This window comes from Strix uralensis, chromosome 1 (genome assembly GCF_047716275.1).
Source record: "Strix uralensis isolate ZFMK-TIS-50842 chromosome 1, bStrUra1, whole genome shotgun sequence".
Lineage (NCBI taxonomy): Eukaryota > Metazoa > Chordata > Aves > Strigiformes > Strigidae > Strix > Strix uralensis.
In genome coordinates, this window is record NC_133972.1 from 17,139,742 (window position 1) to 17,153,133 (window position 13,392).

The 13,392-nt window shown below is 60.4% G+C and overlaps 1 protein-coding gene across 1 annotated transcript; it reads left to right on the top strand.

Moving 5' to 3' along the window:
* Positions 1 to 135: 135 nt before the first annotated feature.
* FASTK (Fas activated serine/threonine kinase) lies at positions 136 to 13,359 on the top strand. Its single transcript, XM_074893546.1, has 10 exons — positions 136 to 330; positions 890 to 1,499; positions 3,374 to 3,844; positions 4,505 to 4,653; positions 4,878 to 5,094; positions 5,290 to 5,449; positions 6,653 to 6,744; positions 6,977 to 7,628; positions 8,062 to 8,176; positions 12,826 to 13,359. Exons 1-10 carry the CDS (start codon positions 136 to 138, stop codon positions 12,910 to 12,912), a joined length of 2,748 nt encoding a protein of 915 aa, XP_074749647.1. The 3' UTR covers positions 12,913 to 13,359.
* The last annotated feature ends 33 nt before the right edge of the window (positions 13,360 to 13,392 follow it).

Here is a 13,392-nt window from a genome sequence, read left to right on the forward strand (position 1 = left end):
GCGGCGCACAGCGGGCGGGGCCTGCGCCTCGGGCCACGCGTTCCGCATGGCAGCCACGCGCCTGCGCCAGCTGGGCCGCCCCGCCCGTCGGCGAGACGCTCGCTCATTGGAGGACGGGTGGCGGCTTATTTGCATATGCCGCTACGGACGCCGCAAAGCGCTCGCGTGCTGGGTGCCGCCCCCGGAAATGGGGGCCGCGCGCGCGAGGGGGCGGGGCCGCGGCTTCCCTCTGCCCGACGGGGGGGCTGTCGGGAAGATGGCGGACTCGGTGTCCGGGCGGTGCTGAGCGGCCGGGGCGGCGGCGGGTCCCAGCGCGGCCGCGAGCGCCATGTAGGGCCGGGCCGGGCACCGGGGGTTGGTGGGACTGAGGGTCGGGGCGCGGGTTAGGCACCGAGGGGCCCGTTTAGGCCGGAGAGGTGGGAATAGGGGACCCCGGGGATGGGGGGCCTGGGTGGGCCGGGTGTCGCGGTCCTGGTGCGGCCCAGCCCGAGCCGGAGGTCCTGGTACCGGGGGAGGGGAAAGTCGGGGCGGCCCTGGGGTCCTGGTACCGGACGGGGATATTGCGTGCCGGGGCTCCTGGAACAGGGGGGACCTGCGAGCTGGCGGCCCCAGGAGAGGGGAGGGGGCTCTGTGGGCCAGGGGACATCAGGCTGGGGACACCTGTGCAGGCCGGCGGTCCCGGGGACAACGGGGCTTGTGCGGGCCAGGGGACATCGGGCTGTGCGGCTTGAGCAGAGTCCGGGTCCCGGTACGGGGGGACCTCAGAACAGGAGGCCAGTGTGGGGCAGTACCCCAGCACTGGGGCGGATCTCTGCGGGTGGGGGGGCCTCTCGCTGGCTGCAGCCATCCCAGAAGCACAAACTCACCCCCCCACACCTCTTGTCCCCAGGGTCTCCCGGTTCTCCGAAGCCTCTCGAGCCGCCCTGCCCTCGCCATGCTGCGCCTGCTGCCATGGCTCCGTGCTCTGACCCGGGAGAGCGTGCGGCCCGGAGTCCTGCAGGGCCTGGCTGCTGGTGACAGGAGTGGGGCCGGGATGTATCCCACCTGCTACTGTGCAGGCAAAGCTAAGCAGCGGGCTGTGCTGCTCCCCTTGGACCCCTACGGCCATGGGCTGCTGCACACCTTTCCCCCGGATGCCTACAGGACTCGAGGCCATGGCAAGAGGAAGAGCTGGAACTTCATCCACGAGAAGATGAGTTATGACACCTTCTTCACAATGAAGCGTCTGATAGAGCGCTCGCGCAGCGTGGGGGAAGTGCTGCGGTGGGTGACGCAGAACCCCAGCAAGGTGTCTGCCAGCCACTACCCCATCGCCCTGCACAAGCTGGGCCAGCTCTTGCAGCAGCAGGGCCAGGCCGCAGTGAATGGGGAGAGCCGCGGGCCTGGCCAGATGCTGGAGCAGCCAGAGTTTCAGACGCTCTGTCAGGCCATCATCAGCGGCTGCTCCAAGTTCGATAACTTCAGCATCGTCAACTGCCTGTATGCCGCTGCTGCGCTGGGTGAGTGTCACGGGCTGCCAGCAGCTGCCTGCACAGGGTCGCTGGCAGAGGATGGGGGAGGCGGGCAGGGTGGCGGGACACGGGTTCGTGCTTGGGTTTGGGAGGTGAAAGGAGAGTTTGCCAGTCTGGCTGCCACAAGAGAAGTAAGGACGTACCAGAGCAGGAGCCGATGTCTGGGTTTGTGTGTGGATTTACGTGTGGTGGTGGCTTTGTGGCAGGTGGAGCTGTGCTCTTCGAAGGAGGAGGCAGCAGGAAGGGAACTGGGTGGACTGACTGCTCAGAGTGGGGGGCTTGGCTGGCTGGAGTACCCGGCGTGTTGGCCTGAAGGGCAGCCAGCACTGCCTGGTGGGATAAACTGCTCCTTGAGTTTTGCTTCAGTCCCTGAAAATCAGCAAACATCTGAGCATCGAAGTGTGAGAAATGAGATCTTGGCTAAACCCTTTGCAAGCCACGATCCCTCTGCCATCAGACATTTAATATTCAGGAGAAAAGATTCAAGCCAGTTTGGGTTCCTACGCAGCAGCCTCTGGGCTGGCCGACGGGCCGTGTCCGGGCAGCTCCCCCTTCACTGGGCCCTGAGGTCCCTGTGGATTCTCCCACCTGTGAGGAAGGAATCAGGTCTGGCAGTGTCCTGCGGCAGCAGGTGCCTGCCCTCCCCACCCCAGCAGTTCCTGCCAGCCCTACACTCCTGTGTCCCACACGCACATCTCCTGCCATTCTGTTTGCTTTTTTTTTTCCACCCCAGCCGCACGCTGGGCCGAGGCCTCAGCCGAGCCGTGTATGGAGACGCCCGGTCCTGGCCGTGGGTTGATGCAGTAACTCTAGACCCCGCTGAAGGGGGGAGGGGAGAAGTTTCTGCTCTTTCCCCCCTCTGTCTCATGGCGCCTTGTGTTTGTTGACACTGAACTCTGGGCTGCCAGGCGCCTCTCCCCTCAGCTGGGCTCCCCCTGGCCTGCTCTGGTTTTGACCCACACTTTGTTCTCCATCAGTCGCCCTTCCCTGCTCACCACGCTTACCCGCTCATTAATAAAAATGCTAACCTGCCTTTTTGAGGGCTTTTTGAAGGAACAAAGCAACTGCTCAGACCAATTCTTCACTTTCCACCTTCTGACTGATTTTTGATTAATGATAAAATGCAGCAACTTACCCCATGCTGCCTTAGTTGCTTTAAAGCCCTTTTGAAAATTGAAATCTTGTCAGCTGGCTTAGGAGACCAGTGGGCTACCAGGGCCTCATACAGCGCATAATGCTTCATGCATCTCCTGAAAATATCTCTCCTGACACGTGAAGGATGGCCTTTGCCTTTTCTCGCAACCGCGCTGTGCGCCTGGCCTCTTGTCATTCCGTGGCTGAATAATACGTCCAGAGTTGGAGGAAAGTATTTTCCCCAGGAGCCGAGTTTGAAAGACTAAAGCTAAACTAGAAAATGGGAGAAAGTTAAAAATGTGAAAGGATTAACTCCTGTTGTACACGGACAGTTTTTATTTTGGTAATTGTTGATGTCTAACTTGTTTTCCAACCAAAACTTTTTAAAGCACTTTTTGAGGTGTGTTATTTATCTGTAAGAAGTTTGAGACTTAAGAAGTAAACCTGGCTTTTGCAGTTGAACGAAAGGGCTCCCAGTTTGGTGAAGCGGATGGGGAATAATCCAAGAGCTCCAAATGGCTTTTTTCTGGGGTGTGGATGCATTGATGTTCCGGTCAGGCTTTGCCAAACCGGTCCTCTTTCCTCTTTCCCTTTATCATCTTCGGTTTGATTGCCAACATGGCAAATCTGTCCTCCTCCAGCTGTAGTCTCAGGCCTTACAAGGATGGTTGTGCCTAGCGAAGGTGAGAGGCGGGGTCCACGTGTCCCTAACCCCTTCCCTGTCGCAGGCCTGCCTGGGGAATCGCCGCTGGTGCGAGTGCTGGAGGACGAATCCCGGAGCCGCCTGGGCCGCTTCAACCAGAAGGATGTTTCCATGGTCTTCAGCAGCGTGATGAGGCTGCACCCGTCCAGCCCCCACCCCCTGGTCGAGTCTTGCCTCAGCAGCTTGGAACGGCACCTGGAGAAGGAGCGACACCCCCAGACCCTCTTCCTGCTCCTCTCCTACTACCGGCTGCGGGCGCAGGCGCTGCAGGGACACCCGGCCTCCGACCAGCAGCTGATCAACAACCGCAAGATCCTGCGCCTCGTCAGGCACACGCTGGGGCAAGTGAGTGCCATGCGGGAGCACGAGCTGGCCCTCTTGGACGAGATGCTGGCTCTGTGCGCCCAGGAGGCCAACAACAAGGCCCTGGAGGCCATCTTCAGCTCTCAGCTCTTCTACGAGAACCGCCAAGAGCGATTCATCCGCAGTATGGCAGGTGAGGGCAGGGTCTGCCCAGGCAGGGTCCTGGCCTTGCCTGCTGTGTCAGCCTCTTCCCCAGTGCGGGGGTGAGCTGGGCACTGTCCGGGTGTTTGGCAGCCTCGGAGCCTCCTTTTTTGGCCCCTTTTTTTGTGACGGCACCAGCTGGGGTCTTGCTGGGCACCAGGGCCCGCAGTGGTGAGGCTGGAGCAGGAGGTGCTCTGCGTTATGGCCACCTTGTCACTGCCTTCCCAGCCTAACAGGAACGGTCAGTGTGAGGTTAATGGTTGGACTAGATGATCTTCAAGGTCTTTCCCGACAAAGATGATTCTATGATTCTAACCCTTTTTGGGGGGCTGTGAGCCTACCTTACGTGGACACTGGGCACAGGTTGCTTGCAGCGGGGTTTCTACAGCAGGGCCCCCCCCCCCGTTCTGTGCACGTGCCAGCCTTCTGGGTGCGCAGGATGGGACTCTGCCCCGGCCTCTCACAAACCCTGTAACTTGATGGTTTCTGGAAGCCGCCTGGGTTTTTGCGGAGAGATGGCTCTGCTGCCCGGGCCTTCTTACCTCCCACCTGCCTGCACTGCCTGCACTGCCCACGCTGTAGTGGCTTCTAGAGAGCTGCAGTTCGGACACATATCTCTGACGGATACCCCGCTGTGGTTTGCTCTGTGCAGAGTGGCTCCCCAGGAAGGCGGAGAACCTTACCCCCTACACCATGGCCCTCATTGCCAAATACGTGGCCCGGCACCGGCTGCGTGAGCCGCGGCTGCTTGATACCATCGCAAACTTTCTCCTGAAGCGTGGGGAGCAGCTTGACAGCAAGGTGAGTGTCCTCCCCAGTCTGCGGGGGATGCCTGGGGCTGGGAGAAGCCACGTCCCTTCTCTGCCATTGGGCTGGGGCATCTCCCTGGGAACCCACCAGGATGTGCCCTGATTCTTACAGGTTGTGGGAGCCTATTTATGCCCGGCTCTGGGCAGGCCTGGGCCTGACCTGTCCTTCGTCCTGCTGCCTGGCCTGGCCTGACTCCCTGTCCTTCTTGCCTGCAGGTGATCCAGAAGCTGGTTTTTCCCTTCAGCCGCATGAATTACCGCCCATCCAATCACAGTGAGCTCTTCCCCAAGCTGGAGGCCATCCTGGAGCAGAAAGCCGGCAGCTCGCCCCTGGCAACCGTCAACATCCTCATGTCCATGTTTCAGCTTAGCCATTTCCCCCAGACCGTCCTCCACCAAGTCTTCTCCCCAGCCTTCATCACCAATGTTATGAGTATGTCGGGCCTTTTCCAGGGCCAACCCAGCCGTTGGAGCTCGGGGCTGGGGTGGATTTTGAAAGCCCTGGGCAGAACAGACTCCCCCTGGGAGTGCAGGACCACCTCCCTGGCAGTCGATGCCCCCCGGGACGCGTGGCTGGGCAAGGAGGGTCTAGCCAGGTCGGGTCTAACCAGCTGTCCTCTCCCTGCAGGCAGCCCCTACGCGCTGATTGTGCGCCGCTACCTCTCGCTGCTGGACGCGGCGGTGGAGCTGGAGTTCCGTGATTACAGCGGCCCACGCCTTGACCCACGCTATCGTGTCCTCATGTTCGAGCACGCCCTGACAGCCGACGAGGCCAACAGAAAGTACAGGTCAGTGGCGGGAGCAGGCAACGTGCCGGAGAGGGAAGGGAAGGGGAGGGCTGCCCGGGCGGGGCAGAGCGTGGCTGGGAGCGTGGTTGCTGGGCACCCCCGCTGCCTGTCCCTTGCAGGTGTCACCTGGGACACAGGGTCTGTCACCTTGTTCTGGCAGGATCCCAGCCGAGGACAGTGCCAGGGTAAAGGCCTGTATGCCAGCTCTGAAGCTTGTAGAGGAGCGATATAGAATCACAGAATCAGACAGGGAAGTGATCTTACCCCTGTACTGGTGAGGCCGCACCTCAATGACTGGGTTCAGTTTTGGGCCCCTCACTACAAAAAGGCCATTGAATGACTCGAGCGTATCCAGAGAAGGGCAGCGAAGCTGGTGCAGGGTCTGGAGCACAGGTCTGATGGGGAGCGGCTGAGGGAACTGGGGGGGTTTAGTCTGGAGAAGAGGAGGCTGAGGGGAGACCTCATCGCCCTCTACAACTCCCTGAAAGGAGGGTGCAGAGAGGGGGGATGAGTCTCTTGAACCAAGTCACAAGCACCAGGACAAGAGGGAATGGCCTCAAGCTGCACCAGGGCAGGGTTAGACTGGCTATTAGGAAGCATTTCTTTCCAGAAGGGGTTGTTGGGCGTTGGAATGGGCTGCCCAGTGCAGGGGTGGAGTCCCCATCCCTGGAGGGGTTTAAGAGTTGGGTTGACCCAGCGCTGAGGGATCTGGTGGAGTTGAGAACGGTCAGTGTGAGGTTAATGGTTGGACTGGATGATCTTCAAGGTCTTTTCCAACCAAGATGATTCTGTGATAATCATTTAGACTGGAAAAGGCCCTTAAGATCATCAAGTCCAATACTGCCAAGTCCACCACTAAACCATGTCCCTAAGTGCCACGTTTACAAGTTTTCTAAATACCTCCAGGGATGGTGACTCAACAGTTCCCTGGGCAGCCTGTTCTAGCACTGGACAACCTTTCAGTGAAGAAGAATACGCTGGTGGTGTAGCAATATCAGGAGGAGCTTTGCTGCTGAATGAGCTGAAGCGTGTTCCCTCCTTGCACCAAAACAGCGGAGCCCAAAGCTAAAGACTCTCCTTACTTTTCGCTCCCGGGGGCCTTCACGTCTCTGTGCAGATGTGCTCAGAGGGAGAACGTGGGTCGGCAGTGGTTGAGGGGCCCTTCCAAGCGCATCCTCTGACTCTTCTTTTTTTTCCCCTCAGTTACAAGGGGCTGGTGGCCGAGGCCCTGCGGCAGCTGGTGGGAGAAGAGTGCTATCGGCAGGACGAGGTGCTGCCCCCAGGATACTGCACAGGTAGCCTGGCTGGATGCCCCGCTTTGGGCCAGGGCTGTGGCTCTGGGGAGAGGGGGCTGCCAGTTGGGATTTGGGGGGGGGGCTGTGGGTGCAGCAGAAACCCTGCGGCTACCTGGCTGCTTGGGGGAGGCCTGAGAGTGGGAGGTTATTCAGGGCAGAACTAGATTTGGCCCGTTTACGGGAAGGGGGGGGGTCTCGAGGCCCAGCACTGATCTGTGTTCTCTCTCTGCAGACTTCCTGCTGTGGATTAACCGCTCAGGCACCGTGCTGCCCCTCTCCCGTGTTCCCACAGCCTCCAAGGCTCCCTCTGCCCACACTACAACCTCCCCCGCTGCCATTTCCTTGCGCTCGAGCGTCCTGGCCCTCACCTCGGACTTGCAGGACTTTGCCCCCTTTGCTCCAGAGACGCCAAGCAGCCCCCCGGGCTCTCGAGAGAACAACCTGGCCGGGCGATTCCTGCCCACGCTTTGCCCTGCCCCGGGGGGCCCCTGCTACCAGCCCCCCTCGGACTATTACTGCAGCCTGAGCAAAGAGTCTTCCCTGGAGAGCCAGGGCAGCTCCACGTTAAGCAGCCCTTCTGAGTGCCTCTCCGCGCAGCCAGCCGGCACCCCTGACTGCTCCCCCAGGGGCACCTCCACAGCCACCCTCTTCCAGTTCCCCATTGGCAAGATTCTGGAGGAGGAGGAGGAGGTGGCGGCGGTGGCAGCTACCTCTGGCTGCCCTGGGCACGATCACAACTGCTTCCAAGGGGAGCAGGCCCAGGAGGAACCCGAGGAAAGGAGCCCACCCCCCAGCGAGGACGGCTGCCCTCCACCCTCCCCGTGCCGGCCCAGCCCGAAGCGAGGCCCCGGCGACGGGCCGCAGGGAGCTGAAGAGATCCAGAGGTACTGAGCAGAGCCGGCCCGCGTCCCCCCTCCCTTCTGCATCCCCTCTCCCTGCATGCCCAGGACAGGGGTGTAGTCCCCATCCCTGGAGGGGTTTAAGAGTTGGGTTGACCCAGCGCTGAGGGATCTGGTGGAGTTGAGAACGGTCAGTGTGAGGTTAATGGTTGGACTGGATGATCTTTGGGATCATTTCCAACCGAGATCATTCTGTGATTCTGTGACACTGGCTTCAGCTACTGCCCCCCCACCCCCTAGCCCCCTCCTGCCCCCTGCTGTCGCACCCGTGTCCCTGCCACCCCCCAGGACCCAGGGAGGGTGGGGTGTGCTGCCCTTCATCCCCCCGCTGTTGCGGGGGTGCGGACGCTGCTGCTGCCTGTGGGTTCTGTGGGGTGGGGTGACGCTGCGCTGCTCCCCCCAATTCTGTCCTCTGCAGGGTGGTGCTGTCGGTCAATGACAAATGGCATTACTGCCAGAACTCCGACATACTGGTGGGCTCCCGAGCCATGAGGGACAGGCACTTGCGACTGCTGGGCTACTGTCTGGTTCAGGTAAGCCGGGGGGGGCTGCCCCTTTCCCTTCCCCACCTCCCCTCCCAGGCAGAAAACACCCATGGCTGTGCAGCAAGATGGGCTGGAGAGCTGGCATCCCCCCCCAACCCCGTAAACACTCGGTGGGAGCCATCCTTCCACGCTCGTCACTTGCGAGAGGAAGCAGTGACTCATCCTCACGCCTCCTTTTTTGCCCTCCCCCCACCCCAAGACTTTTTCCACGTGCCTTGGCAGAAAGCAGGGACAAGGAGGGGGGTGGACAGCCCCTTCCGACCTGACCCAGGCACTGGGCAGGGCAGGGAGAAGGGGAAACTGCCTCAGCCCGGGCCCTGCAGAGGCGTCATCGGTCACGGTGTCGGTGTCGGCTGTGGGGCCTCAGGGTGGGAATTGCGCAGGACCATAGCTCAGGCTGATTCCCCTTGCTGTAACCCTGGTTGTTGGTTCTGCAGCGTGCCTCTCACTGCTGTGGGTGGAGGTGAGGCCAGGCAAACCTCCCTTCGGTGCCTGTTTCGGAGCCCTGGCCTCTTTGGTCGCAGCCTCTGGCTGGTCTGTGGTGAGAGCCATGAACGGAGAAGCCCCGGAGGCTTCACCGCCGCCTTCGCAATTGTCTTTGGATTTCTTGGGAAACTTCAGATGTTGTTTTAAGGTGTGCAGCTTCTACAAGACTGTTTGTGAGGTGAGTTTTAGCTGGAGGATAGATCTTTCTGAGGAAAATGAGTCAGGAATGCAGGCTTCTTATTCCTGTTTACTTCTCCACTTCAGAGGTCACCTGAATTACAGTCATAGATCTACCAAGCAGTTCCATAACTATTTCTTTAAAGCTTCTTACCTCCCCTGCTGCTGACAGCGCAGCGTGCCAGCACGAAGCTCCTCCTAATTTCATAATTTGCAACGTACATAGTTCAGAAGCCCTTTGTTTATGCATAGCTTTGCCAGTCCTGTGACTCGAGTTGTGGTATTTGCTTGGAGATCCCGACTCGCAGAGCAGCGGAGCGGGACCAGCTCTCCGGCGCAGTGTGCCCTGCGTCTCCCTCTTTGAGCCTGTTCGTTCTTCACACCTGCATCATCTGGGGCCAACAAGCTCCAGGCAGGGTTACCTGCAACAAGCTCTGTTTGTTTTAAACCTGCTGCCTGGTCGGCTGACGTGGTGCTGCCAGGTCTGGTGCCACGAAGAGCAGCTCTGCGGTTACCTTCTTCTTGTGGTTGCAGAGGTCGCTTCCCTTTGGCCACCCCTTTGAGACAAAGAGCCCCAGGCAGTTCAGCTTCTTCCTGAGTTGAAGCTGCTTCGCAGCTCGGTGGTTCTTCTTGCTCTTCTCGTTTGAGGTTTATTTCCTTTTCTTCTGACACCTTTACAGCATCGCAGAGCAGTTGAGGTTGTCGGGCACCTCTGGAGATCATCCAGTCGAACCCCAGCTCAGCTAGAGCGGGTTTCTCAGTACTATGTCAAGTTTTGAATGGCTCAGCAATAGGTTGCTTTCTGGGTAACCTGTTCCAGGCCCAGGGCTGGTGCTGCTTTACCCTCACAGTAAAAGAGGTTTTTTCTATCTTTGTGGGGGTGTGTGTAGCTTTTTCTTAAGTTCAAATGGGATTTCCAGTATTTTAGGTTTGTGCCTGCTGCCTCTGGGCACGGCGAAGAGGCTCCTGTCTTCTTTACAACCTCCCACCGGGTGCTTGTACACACAGATAAGACGTCCCGATCCTTTTCTTCTCCAGCTCTGTCAGCCTCTTCTCACCTATCATCCCCGTAATCATCCCTGTGGCCCTGGACCCTCTCCAGTCTGGCCACGCCGAGTTTTGGGGGGCCCAGCACTCGGGGTGGTGCTCTTCCTCATGCAGCCCGGGATGCTGTCGGCCACCGTCGCTGCGAGGGAGCGCTGCTGGCCACCGTCCGACATCTCTGTCGGGATCCTCACTCCCTTTTCCTTAAAACCGCTTTCCAGCCGGTTGGCCCCAGCCCGTGCTGCTGCGGGGACTCAAAACTTTGGTCCTTCTCTACCGGGGGACCGTTTCTCCAGCCTGTTCGGGTCCTTCTGAAGAGCAGCACAACCGGCTGGTGCAGCAGCCGCTCCTCCCCGTTTATGTACCGTCCGCAGCCGCGCTCGGTCCTGTCGTCCAGGTCGCTAACGAGGATGCTAAACGATGTTGGCCCCCGTACCGACTCCTGGGGTATGCGGTGTGGGGCTCAGTCCAGCTGGACGCAGTGCCTCTGTTCACAGCTCAGGCCGTTCAGCCCTCCTTATATTTAATTTAAAGCCTTCTCCTGTTGGCCGCCGCGTTGCCGTATGTCTGCTGGACGGGCGCTGGGCTGCCTGTCGTGTCTGGCACGCTGCTGAGCTGTCTGGGTATGTCTGGGTGACTGCGCCAGGGCCGTGCTCCTCCTCGGATGCCGTTGATCTGTAGCAGGTGTAGATTTGACAGGGCTTCCTTCCAAGAGAGCCTGCTCCTTCCGTGGCACAACAAGCTGCTTGCGCCCAGCCCCTTCCTTGCCTCCATCCTCCAGCTGGGCCTGTGTGTTGCTTCCACCCTTCTGGAAGCGGTGAGAGTCCTACTGCCCTCCCAGACCCTCCGCTCTGCCCACAGATGCTCTTTTCCCTGATGGTCCTGGCTTTTTATTGACAGCCAGGTCTTTTCCCTCAGAAGTTCAGAATGATCTCGGTTGGAAAAGACCTTGAAGATCATCCAGTCCAACCATTAACCTCACACTGACCGTTCTCAACTCCACCAGATCCCTCAGTGCTGGGTCAACCCGACTCTTCAACCCCTCCAGGGATGGGGACTCCACCCCTGCCCTGGGCAGCCCATTCCAACGCCCAACAACCCCTTCTGGAAAGAAATACTTCCTAATAGCCAGTCTGACCCTGCCCTGGCGCAGCTTGAGGCCATTCCCTCTTGTCCTGTCGCTTGTTACTTGGTTCAAGAGACTCATCCCCCCTCTCTGCACCCTCCTTTCAGGTAGCTGTAGAGGGCGATGAGGTCTCCCCTCAGCCTCCTCTTCTCCAGACTAAACCCCCCCAGTTTCTAGGTAAGGACGTGCTCCTTCCTTCCCAGGATCCTCCCCTGAATCATGAGCAGATTTACCTTCCCACAAACACCATCCTGGTGCTCTCTGGCGCTACTCCCTTCCAGCCCCTTTGGTCGAAGGTGCTTTCTGTGCTGTTGATCCTTCCGTCGTGTCAGAAGGGTGAGCCCCCAGAGCTGGGCACTGAGGAAAGGAGCGTGAAGCGGCGGAAGGAGGTGACTGCCAGAAACCTTCAAGTCAGACCCACTGCACCCAGAGGACTTGGTTCCTTCTCCCCGGGCAGAGTTAGCCGCCGCCTTTGTCCCTGGCCTGCATGGGACTGTCGGAGAACAGCGCCTGCCCGCAGCCTCTTCCCTGCCTGCGGTTCGCGTTGCCCGACCCACTTGCTCATCCGTGGTGGTTGCAAACAGCTCTCAGACCCTGCGGAGCGCCCATGTCAGGATCTGGCCTTTCCACATTGTCCCCGCGTCACCAGTGCTGAGTTTTCCCACCCTATCCCTCCCCCCTGCCTACTTTTAGCCCCATTTCTCAACAAGATGGGGAGACCCTTCCTTTGCAGGTCCCACTCCGTGAGCGCTGGTGGAGCCTTCAGAGGCAGTGGTTGGACCAGGGGAGCTTCCAACTCCCCCAAGTTTTGTCCCCCAGTCACTGACACCCCTGGGGAGGGATCGCTGGTGGCAGCTGGAGTCTCCTCTTCTTATTCCCCGTGGATTCCTTCCCGGCGGGGGGGCTGTTGCCGTGGCAGTTCACGATGCTGTTGCTGCTCCCAGCCTAGTGCAGGGACTGGTGTGCGTCTGGGCTGGGGCAGGGGGGGCCCTGGACGTGTGTTTTTAGAGACTGGGTGTTTTTAGAAAAAAAAGTTCCTGCCGGGTTGTCCCCAGACAGTGACGGAGACCAAGGGGAGGGACGGGGCACAAGTCCAGACCCGTGTGGGTGCGTCTGTCTCGCGGTGGCCCAGGGCTCGTGGCCCTTGGGGGGATGTTCAGCTGCAGCTCCACGGTTCACCTTTCCTGGGGGGAGTGGGGGGGTCTCGGCTCCCCCTCAGCATCTTGTACCGGATTCCCTGGGCAAAGGGAGGGGTAGGTTCTGGTTTTGTTAGTCCTGGTGCCGTCGTTCCTTGGCAGACTGGGGTTAAAATGATGTGTTGGGTGAAAAACAGTTCTCTGGGCTCAGCTGGCTCCCCCAGCCCTTCTGGGGGGAGCTGCTGGCTGTCCCCCCCCGGGCTCCCCCACCCTGTACAGCGGGAGAGGGGCTGGGTTTTGCTTTTCCTCCCTCCCTGGGGGTTGGCAGCCGTGGTTCAAGGTTGGGATGAAGCTTGAGAGCTCCCCAAGTGTGCTGGGCTTGGCCTGTGGCAGGGATTGGAGGACAAGGCTGCCTGGGGGGAGCTGTGCCCCCCCCCCCCCCACTTTCTCCAGGGAAGCACCCCCCTCGCTGCACCTTGCCCGAGGTGGGTGGGAGGCCTGTGCCCTCCCTCCCTGGGGAAGGAACAGCACTGTCCCTCCCCACCGAGGGGGCCCGAGTCCCAGTTCTTCCCCCCTGCCTGCCCCCCCCCACCCCCCGGAGGGCTCCTGATGCTGGTGGTGGGGCTGCTCTGATGGTTTCTCCCCCCTCCCCTCCCCTCCCCTTTCAGCTGCCCTATACGGAGCTGGAGAAGGTGAGTGGCATCGAGGAGGCCAAGCACTACCTGCGCCAGAAGCTGAGGGAGCTGCGCTTCTGAGGGACAGACACCCCCAGAGCCCCTTTCCCCTTCGGGGGGCGGGGATTTAGGGGGGAGATGGAGCTGCCCCCCCCATCCTGGGGGGGCTTGGGGATGCAGGGCTAGGCCGTGCCATGGGGCTGGGGTAGTGTGAGATTATTTATTGCCGTTAGTGGGGGGGGGAAGGGGTGTGACTTGACTGGTGCGTAGGGGAGTGTTTGGGTGCTGGGAGGGGGAGGGAGAAGGTCCCTTTTTGTCCCCCCTCTGCCCTGGCCCTGCCCCCCCAGCCCTGTCTGCAAGAGTTGCCGCAGTGGGGTCTGGCCTGGACGCCCAGCGGCGTTAAGTGTGTGTGTGGGGGTGTCCCTCTGCCCCCAATACCACTGCTGGGAGGGAGGGGCGGGGTGGGGGGTGGCTGCAGCAGCCCCCCCACGGGGGGCAGGGTCAACTGTTTGCACAGGGCGGGGGCTGCTCCCCACACCGGGAGGAGGGGAGGGGGTACTT

Excerpts from the sequence above, each read along its gene's own strand:
- FASTK (XM_074893546.1), top strand. The coding sequence starts at position 136 with ATGCCGCTACGGACGCCGCAAAGCGCTCGCGTGCTGGGTGCCGCCCCC. Across the intron at positions 3,845-4,504 it reads ATTCATCCGCAGTATGGCAG|AGTGGCTCCCCAGGAAGGCG; the intron begins GTGAGGGCAGGG and ends TGCTCTGTGCAG. Across the intron at positions 5,450-6,652 it reads GAGGCCAACAGAAAGTACAG|TTACAAGGGGCTGGTGGCCG; the intron begins GTCAGTGGCGGG and ends TTTTCCCCTCAG.